This window comes from Culex pipiens, chromosome 2, assembly GCF_016801865.2.
Source record: "Culex pipiens pallens isolate TS chromosome 2, TS_CPP_V2, whole genome shotgun sequence".
Taxonomy (NCBI): domain Eukaryota; kingdom Metazoa; phylum Arthropoda; class Insecta; order Diptera; family Culicidae; genus Culex; species Culex pipiens.
In genome coordinates, this window is record NC_068938.1 from 213,676,665 (window position 1) to 213,686,493 (window position 9,829).

At 33.2% G+C, this 9,829-nt stretch overlaps 1 protein-coding gene across 1 annotated transcript; it reads left to right on the plus strand.

The window, feature by feature from the left end:
* Nucleotides 1–1,435: 1,435 nt before the first annotated feature.
* Nucleotides 1,436–5,932, plus strand: LOC120416852 (regulator of microtubule dynamics protein 1-like). The gene is made up of 2 exons (XM_039578742.2): nucleotides 1,436–1,871; nucleotides 5,035–5,932. Exons 1-2 carry the CDS (start codon nucleotides 1,785–1,787, stop codon nucleotides 5,632–5,634), a joined length of 687 nt encoding a protein of 228 aa, XP_039434676.1. The 5' UTR covers nucleotides 1,436–1,784; the 3' UTR covers nucleotides 5,635–5,932.
* Nucleotides 5,933–9,829: the final 3,897 nt, after the last annotated feature.

Below are 9,829 nucleotides of genomic sequence, written 5' to 3' on the forward strand. Positions count from 1 at the left end.
TAAAAAAAGTTTATCAATTTTACTTAGGAAACTAACTTTATTTAGCAATATTTTCATTAGCCGTAATAACAATTTAATCATTATTTAATTTGATATTTGAAACATATAATTTTAAAAGAAATTAAAAGAGTCATGCTTGGTCTATTCAACATGAAATTTATATTCATTTGTTAGTTTTTTTTATCTTTAAAGTCACCTTTTTAGAACATTTCACCTGTTTAATTTTCACGATATTTAATTATTTGGGTGAATGGCTCCCGTGGAAATTAAAAAAAAATGTTTGTTTTCTGTTCGGATTTTTAATAACATTTTGAAGATTTCGTTACAGATTAAATTATTTTTGCCAATTGATTTTAAATTTAGTTTTTGAAAAGTGAGACGAAAACTCAAAAAATATTTTCAACTGGGCAAAATGTCGCAAAATAAGTTATTATAGCTCAATAAATGGCAATAAGTGGATTTTTTTTAAATTACTATAAGTTTTTTAGTGTCACGTTCAAATAAAGTTATGATTTTTTAAGTTAATTGAAAACAATATATAATAAATTATAAAAAGTAGTTTCTGGGATATTTATTTTAAAATTTTTCACGTTCCGCGAAATTTCCGTGAAATTTGGTGTTTTGAAATTAGGGTCCCTGTGAAATTTGCAATTTTTGAGTGTGAAAAATCACTAAGCCTAATTGAAGTAATGCTTTATAGTTTTTTTCTGAATATTTTTGAAGTCACTTCTGCATTAGAATGATACCATTATTATTTAAATTATAAAAAATGCGTTGAGGTATTAATCATTACAAAAATGACTGGAATACTTATTTTCAACTTATTTTACTTAAAATATAGAAAATGTTACACAGTTGACCCCTGTAAAATTACATTTTTTTTAAATGGCAAAGTCACTAAAAATAAGTCAAACTTCAAAACATCACATTTGCTATAATGTAAAGAGTTCTTTCTTTAAAATAGGGAAGAGAGGGTTTAGTTTCAAAAGTTTTCCTAAACGTTTACTGAATTAATATTTTTCAATAATTTTTTCAACATTAATTTTGAATTATTCTTAAAAAGTAAATACATTCGACTACCTTCACTGTTATAGTGAAATTCAAATTTGCTCTTGCACCATCGCACTGATACTAACTGGGTATTACAACAAAGAGAAAGAGAGAGGGGGAATTGAACGGAGAACCGGAAGATTGGACTGGTTGGTTTCGTACTTGTACTGTACGTACCGCATGAAGCCGGTTGGCACATTTTTACGGCGTGACGACGACATACTTTTTGGAGATATGTTCTGTACAATTTGCTGGGTGCAGGGTGAATTGTGGGTGGTGGTGGGAGGTAATTTCGTGCCAAACACACGCCTGCGCACAACAACTGCCAAACCTGGAGTGTGTAGGGACCATATTATACAGCTGTTCATACAATTTCATCGTCCGAGAAACGAAACAGTCACCGGGCTCAGAGTCCAAGAGGCGATTATTTTCTTATCATACAAAGTTGTTGTGTGCGTTTGAGTCGTGAGTGAGTTTGCATGACTGACTACTAGCCGCTACTTAAGCTCTCTAGGCTCAATCGACGTCGCGACGCCACTACAAAAGTAAGAGTGAGAACTTGGACTCGCGGCGGTGCTTGAAGCTTGATAACAAACCCGCCCGAGTCGGCTTCGAGTGGACAGTCAGAGTTGCCACCTCTCATTCGGTGCTAGAACGGAACGTGCTACGGACGTACATCAGTGAGTTTCTAAAGGAAAGTGCCCATTAGTGACAAGTTTTAATAGCCAGTTAAAATGTCCGCGGAAGAGCTGAAGTTGGCCGACGAGCTGTTTGACGACGCCAAGTACCAGGATGCGTTCGAGCTGCTGGATAAGCTGAGTGTAAGTGGAGGTGCAGGAGAGTGCAATTCTCTGGAAAGTCGAAAACCAATATAAATTCTTTTGTATTTGCCAAGAACTTCGAGTTAACATTACTGACCTTATTCGAATATTGGTAACAATCGTGTAATCAGATTTGTCTAGTAAAGAAAGTTAAAATGTTAAAATAGTAGAATTATGCTTGAGTATCAATAAAAGTGATTATGAATGATTAACAGAAAACGGAAAATTTTAGGCAAAGGGAATTAAAATACACCTTCAAATATTAGGCTTCCAGTTTCTGTTGAACTTCAGTTTTTTACACATTATTTAAGGTAAAATTAGCTAAAAACATTTAAAAGAAACTTTTACGTTTTACTAAAATTGTTGCTTGAAATAGACAATATTGTGCAGCATAACAGAATAATCTTCAGAAGAAAAAATGTATTTTCCTTCGATTTGAATTTTCAATCTGAAGAAATGTTTCAAAAATCCATTCTGTTAAATTTTAGATGTTTTTTTTGCTTAGTATTTTATGATTTTTATTGAAATAAAGTTTTTTGTTTGTATTTTTTTGTTCAAATTGAACTTTGAAATATAATATTAAATTTATTCAAATACTTTTTAAACACATTTGGCTCACAAAATTGCTCAAAATATTTGAAAGATTTGAAATTATTCTTTAGAGAAAAAAATAATCCTAATTTTAAAAGTAAGCTTTTTCAAAATATCAGAAAAAAATTCTAAAAAAAAAATTATTATATTTTCTGAAAACTAGTGTAATGTTACGTTTACTTTTACATTTCCTATCATGGAAATTAACTTCATTACAAAAAAAAAAAACGCTCAAGAAACGGTCAAGAAAAGGTTCACATAAAGACTAGAGTTAAAAGCCAACATTCAACTCAGAAATTTAGATGTTAAAAAATTAAAAAGCAAGCATAACTTAGAAATGAAAAAAAAATTAAAATTAGGAAATAAAAAAAAGCACGCAAAATTCTAATATAAATATTTATAATCTACAATTAAAAAATATGTTTTTTTTAATTCCGAAAGAGGAAGAAGCCATAACAAAAAATAACTAATTAGAAATTTAGATAGTAAAAAATAAAAAAAGTAATTATTCAAAAAAAAAAAAAAAATAATTCGAAAATATAAAATTTAACAATGCACAAGTTAAAAAAAATATACCTAAAAATACAATTCAACAAATATGTTCTATGAAATTCCGAAATTCAAGAAATTAACATTTCAAAAGCTCAAACATTAAAAAAAAGTTGAAGGATTCGAAAATTTAAAATAAAAAGACAATTAAAAATGCAATTAATCGTAAACTATAAAAAGATTATTCAATAAATAATCGGAGAATTAAATTTCAACACTAAAACTCAAATCACGTATACAAAAAACAATTTTTTTCTAAAAATTTAAAATTCCTTATTCAGAATATCGAATATTCAAAATTTGGACATTATAAAATTTAAAAACTCAAAAATGCAGGAGTTTAAAAATTAAAAATTAATACAATCAACAAAAACAACAATATGTGTTCTCAAAATTCCTAAATTCAAAAATTCAGAAGTTAAAAAAATCTAAAATTAAAGATTTTAGAAGTACAAAATGTAAAAAAGTTTAATAATTCGAAAATTTATAATTAAAAAAAATTGAAATTTTTAAATTGAAAAAAGCAAACAAAAAATATCATTCAATAATTTAAAAATGTTATTTCAAAACATAAAATAAAAACATGAATTAAAAAAATCTGAAATCTAAAATTTAAAAATCTAATAATTTTAAAATTCAATATTCAGAATATGGAATGTTCAAAATTCAAATCATTGGCTAAACCACATTTAACAAATCTAATAAACAAATTTATATTTTTTTCAAAAATATTTTCTTTTTGAAGGCTTTTTGTAGGCAAAAACAAAGATGAAAAAAGATTAAATTATCAAATCTTATACATTTAAGAGCTACAAAAATACAACCTGTTCTCCAGTAGTTTGCATGCTTTTTGCCTTCCTCACCTCACTGAGGCAAGGCTATAAAATCATTCGAAAATTGAACTTCTTAAATATACCTTCTAGATATACCTTCACGTATACATATCGACTCAGAATCAAATTCTGAGCAAATGTCTGTGGGGATGTGTGTAGAAATGATTTTTTTCCACACGATTTTATCAGAACTGGTTTTGGCCGGGTCAGCCTTATTCGATTCGTTTTGGGGTCCCATAAGACCCTATTCAAATTTATTCTGTTTAGTAAAGTATTTAAAAAGTTATGCTAAGAAAAGAATCTACAAAAAAGGATGATTTTTTGCATAACCTCAAAAGGCCGGGTTTTTTTGTTTACGTGCGAAAGTCGCGCCAGATGCGAAACGCCCGATTGCCATATTGCTTCAAATGAGAGTCTGCATGTTTGCTGGATAAGTCTGTATCAGGCAGGGATGGAATAATCGCGAAAAAATCAATTTCGCTTGCGAACTTTCTTCACCCGCGAAAGAGAGAGGAGGCAAATCACGCAACAGAAAATCGCTCCCGAACTTCTCCAAGAAAATCAATCTGCTGATGATTTTTTGGGAATTTCCTTGTCAGCACCACTTAAACATATTTATTTCACTTTGTTTACACACATTGCCCATCTACAAAATGTGACAGGTCATATTTCGACGTGTGACGTTACACTTGCAAGTGTATTAGTGAAAAAGATGTTCCGCCGAATAATCAAGATGATGATTTTTTTAGATTTCTTTTACCGATCTTTCGTGCGCGAGAGAGGAGAGCCATGCTCCCTTCGGATTTTTTCTCTTGATGAACGTCCAATGATTTTCTTTTGATGATGATTATTCCATCGCTGGTATCAGGTATTTTTTTTTTTTCATAAACTTATTTTCATTATTATTTTGTAAATGTGAGGAAGGCACCATCCACCTAATGGTGGATTAAGAAACGTTTTATAATTGTAAATGATTGTTTATTTGTGACGAGAGCCTGTTAATTTACAACTTTTTGTCAGGTTAAGGAGGTAATTTAGAAGGGATAAAAACTTGATTGAAAGCATTTAAATTATGTTTGGATTAATAAAATTTGAGGCAAATTAAAAATTAAAAGTAGTCTTATAATCTACAGAGAACTGCACCTGCAAACTCCTCCAGCAATGCACTGATAACTCTCCCCAACTTTCAGGACAAAGACTCGGTCGAAGTGCAGTGGCGGCTGGCACGTGCCGTATTCTTCATCTCCAAGCAAACCCAGAACGCCGACGAGAAGGCCAAGTTTGTGCGGGAAGCGTTCGTGTACGCCGAGAAGGCCCTCGCCCTGGATGGGGCCAGCTTCGGCGCGAACAAGTGGTTCGGAGCGATCCTGTCGGAAAAGAGCAGCCTGGACGGAACGACGGAACGGGTCAAGCAGCTGGAGAACGTGAAGAAGCACTTTTCGCTGGCGAAGGACGCCAACGACAGTGATCCGGGCATTTGGCACATGCTGGGCCAGTTCAACTTTAAGATTTCCGAGCTGGGATGGGTAACGCGAAAGCTGATCAACTCCGTCTCGTCGAACCCACCGTCGGCTTCGTTCGAGGAAGCGCTGGAGTGCTTCGAGAAGGCGGAGAACCTGAAGCCCGGCTTCTACAGCCAGAACCAGCTGTACCTGGGCAAGACGTTCCTGGCCCTGAAGCAAAAGGACAAGGCCAAGCAGTGGTTCCAGAAGGCGTCCGAGGTGGAAGTTCGCAGCGAAGACGATCGCGTATGCCGCGAGGAGGCCGCCGAAGCACTGAAGAAGCTTTAAACTAGCCGTAATTTATGAGCAGAGTTCGTGCGACGACGACGACGCAGTCCAACGGCCGCGCGCGCACGTGATTGCTGAAAATCAGTACCTTTAGAAATAGTAGTATCGCTTTGATTGAAGTGCTCACGCCACTCACCGCTTGTTTTAAAGGGAGACCCCATTGAACTTGCAATTGCACTGTTAATGACCTGCTGGCCGCCGCTACTGCTAGTAATTGTGTGTCTACCGACAGGAAAGATCATCAATGCCATAGAAGTAACCGGATATAAATATAAGAAGAGTGTGATTGTCGATGAAAGCTTCGCTTCTTTTGCTGCGACAGTGATTCTCACCACCCTAACAAGATAATCTACCGGATGAAGTGTCGAGAGGGTAATGATAGACTCGTTGTCACTTGATGCCTATAGTCGTCGTCCGTGATGTCATCGTGTGCATACGATTCTGAACAAGTTCAAAGGTTTCCGCCTGAGTCACTTAAACTATACGCGGAAAGTGTTATGCTAATTCTATAGTTTAGGTTGAGGAATGTTTTATGGAAGGTACTTTTAGTCAGCACTTTTTTGGTTATTTAATCAAGAGGCATTGGTTTGACTTCTTTTTATGAGCGAGATAAGGTTATCTCTAATTTGAACGAAAACGTTGACTTTGGTGCAGTTGTATTTCTTGATGATAAGATTGATTTGTTGGTTATGCGCTCTGAATTTTTTACAGTTTCAAATTGAAACCACTGCTGATAGATTTTCAAATATATTTCTTTCAGTTCAAGCTTAGATAAAAGGGAGAAACATAGGATAAATAAAAAGTTTACTTTTTAAACCAAATCCCGCATTCGCATACGTTTATAAACTTTGTACACACTTTGTAAGGGCACTTGTATGAAACGCCAAAACACGTGGCTTCCGAAAGGGGTAGATTCCAAAATGCTAGAAAAAATCAGGATGTAAAAAAAATCTAAAAATTTAGAATATCAACTAAATTACAAGCATACTGTCGATCTCCACATATAACTGTCCCATGTTCAAAAAAGTGCATCAGAAAAAAACATAACTGTCCGGATCCCCGGGATTCGCCCTAGACGTTCCTAATCGTCCCGTTATCAATTTATGTGTGATCCTCTTGCTATACAACAGGTAAACCAAATATTTTGTTTTGCTCCGTGAAACGAATGATTCTGTAATAGAAAATACTTGCGGAGACAATTATGACAAACAGATTTGGCCATATGTGCCTTATCGCGTAAAATTAGTAGGGTAGGGTAGATGTCCCTATTTTAAGCGTACTAAGCAAAGCGAACTTTTATTTGCTGTATTCTCAAAGGCTGCTATACTGCCCATGTTCACATAAATGTTCAATCGGGAGCGAATGACCCATAGGGTTAAAGTTCCCCTAATAAAATCAACAACAACAACAACAACAACATAAATGTTCCATATGCATTTTCATCACTTTTGCAGTTTGGTGTAAAATCGTGTGCTCTTTCGGAAAAACTAATTTGTTTTAGAAATCTGGAGAAAATTTAGTTTTTTTCGCGAGAACATATAACACGTGGCCAAACTTTCTTTACGTTTTTCTCAGTTTGCTGATTATGCATGGGCAGTATAGGCAGCCTAGTTTATTTTACATGCTAAAGCTAAATGCTAAAGTGTTTTAATGCTAAAGCTCGTACATTATCCTTTTTTTTGATAATCATAACTTATATCGCTGTAAAAGCCCGAAAAACTAAAACACTTTTTGCCCCTATTTTGGGTCTGTTGCTCCTAGGATCCCACCTTCTAATTGGTTGAAATTCCGAAGCACGAGGAAAGCAGAAATGGTGCAAGTTTTTGAACCTAATCGGAAGCTGAAATTGTCCATGAAAAGTGAGAGTGATATGATTATTTCTAATTAAAGGGAAAAAAGTTAATTATTTTTATCCATCAAAATGAAGAGAATGAAAGCACGTATCATTCTCAACTGGCAGATTCCTGCCAGATCGGTGAAAAACACAGTTTTGTTAAATTATGTTTAGTAATCCCAAATTAGGGTACTAGGCACAATAAAGGTACAACATATTTTGAATAAATGAAAATTAATACTAACAACTTTGCTAAATACAAAAAATAAATAAATAAAAAAACGAATTTAAAATTTAAGCCTGATTTTAGAAAATTTAATACAAAACGTATCCCGGACAGACGGTAATAACTAAAATACATGCCATTTCGATTACATATACTGTTAAAATAACAAAAAATATTATTGAATCTTCTAAAATCTATTAATTTATAAAAGTTTAATAACAGTTTAGGCTATTGGCGCTATTGCAAACAATTTTCAAAGATTTTGTTTCCCCGGTTCGGACGGTCCGAAAAATCAGGGGGCGCAATTTTTATTTCAAAAAGCTTTAAAATTTCAATTTAATATTTTAAGTCCAATCAGCTGAAATTATTTAAAATGTATTCCCCTGCGCCCCCTCGACCTCGACCAGAAGAGATGAAAAAAAAACATTGAAAAATATTTGCATCGGCCTTATTATCTGACATTTGTTAAAAGTGCTTGAAGTTTTTTAATACTAGGCAAATATCAATTTATGTTTTTTACAACAGTCATTGTGTTAACAGAGTAATACAATTTTAAGTTATTTTTTGCAATTCCGTCGTGAAACTACTTACTTTTCCTGTCATTCTTAAACGACGAAATAGCCTACTTTTCTGTACCAAAAATAACAGAATCGAATAGCAACACTTTTCAAAATAAATGCTGAAAAGTTCTACTTTTCAGCACTGAAATGGGTGCTGAAAAGTTGAACTTTTCAGCACTTGTTTCGAAAAGTAACACTTTTCAACATTTTTTTCATTTAAACGATTTATTGACAAAATACATGAAAATTCGACTTAAAATTTCACTCAATGGGTGTTTTTCGAAATTGCAAAAAATGTTGTATGGAACTCGTTGCAAAACTTGATTTTTTCAGCACTCGTCGTATTTATCCAACTCGGTGAACCTCGTTGGATAAATGTACGACTCGTCCTGAAAAAATCCTCTTTTTGCAACTTGTTGCATAAACTACTATTTCGAACATGCCCTTGTTAATGATTTGTGTTATTTTAACAGCTAATCCGACCATCCGAATAACAGTTGATGATCTTGCAACAACAAGAACTGAGCTTTCCATGTTGTTATACAATTTCAAAAAATGTTATTCCCATGTTTTTTGTGTATCCTCGGGATTACAAATTGCTTTAAACATGATCAACTATCAAAAATAAGCAATCCCTTAATTATTTTTCTAAACGATCAGAAAATCTGTATTTGATTAAAAATGCATAAATAAGTGTCATTTAATTTGTTATAAATTATTCACAATCAATTTTTGGAAGTTTTTATAATTTGTTGGCTTTTATTTTTTAGGATATTTTTTTTTTTAATAAAAAAATGATTAAAAATGCATAAATAAGTGTTATTTAATTTGTTATAAATTATTCACAATCAATTTTTGGAAGTTTTTGTAATTTGTTGGCTTTTATTTTTTAGGATATTTTTTTTTAATAAAAAAAGTTTTCAATGGCATTTTAGTTCAATTTGATAACATAAATTTGATAAAAAAAATACTTGCAGCTACCCAGCAAAAGCAACTTTTCACCCCAACGTTCGTTAAAATTCAACCATGATTAATTCCGCTAGTCGCCACTAGGTGGCCGGCACTGCAGTTCAGCGCAGTGCACTGTTTGAAATTATGCGTGGAGGGTTGTGGTTGATTCAGAATAAAAATCAGAAGAGGAGCATGTATTATCATCGAGCATGTATTGTTGAATCATAAGCACTTTGACATTCGTTACAGATTCCAAAAACTTGTTTTTTCAAGATATAAAGTATCTAATAGTGATTGGGAGTGAACAATCAATGTTGCATAAAACTTGCTCAATAATTCCGGATTGTTGGATAGTCAATTAATTGCAACGGCAGCATCACCCACGCGAGTATCAAAATGTAAACACGGCCAGGCCTACTGCATTCAATTGACCGATGATTTGGTTTGTTAGGGAAAGAAAGGTATTTTTTAAGAGCATTTTTAAGGGGATTTTTTTTTCAGGCGCACTTTTACAGTAAAAAAGCGGGTGTAACAAAGTGTCCTATTTGGTTACCACCGCGTTTTTATTAGTAGATGCTAAAGGTCAATTTCGGATATCAATAATTACACGCAATCATTTCCATA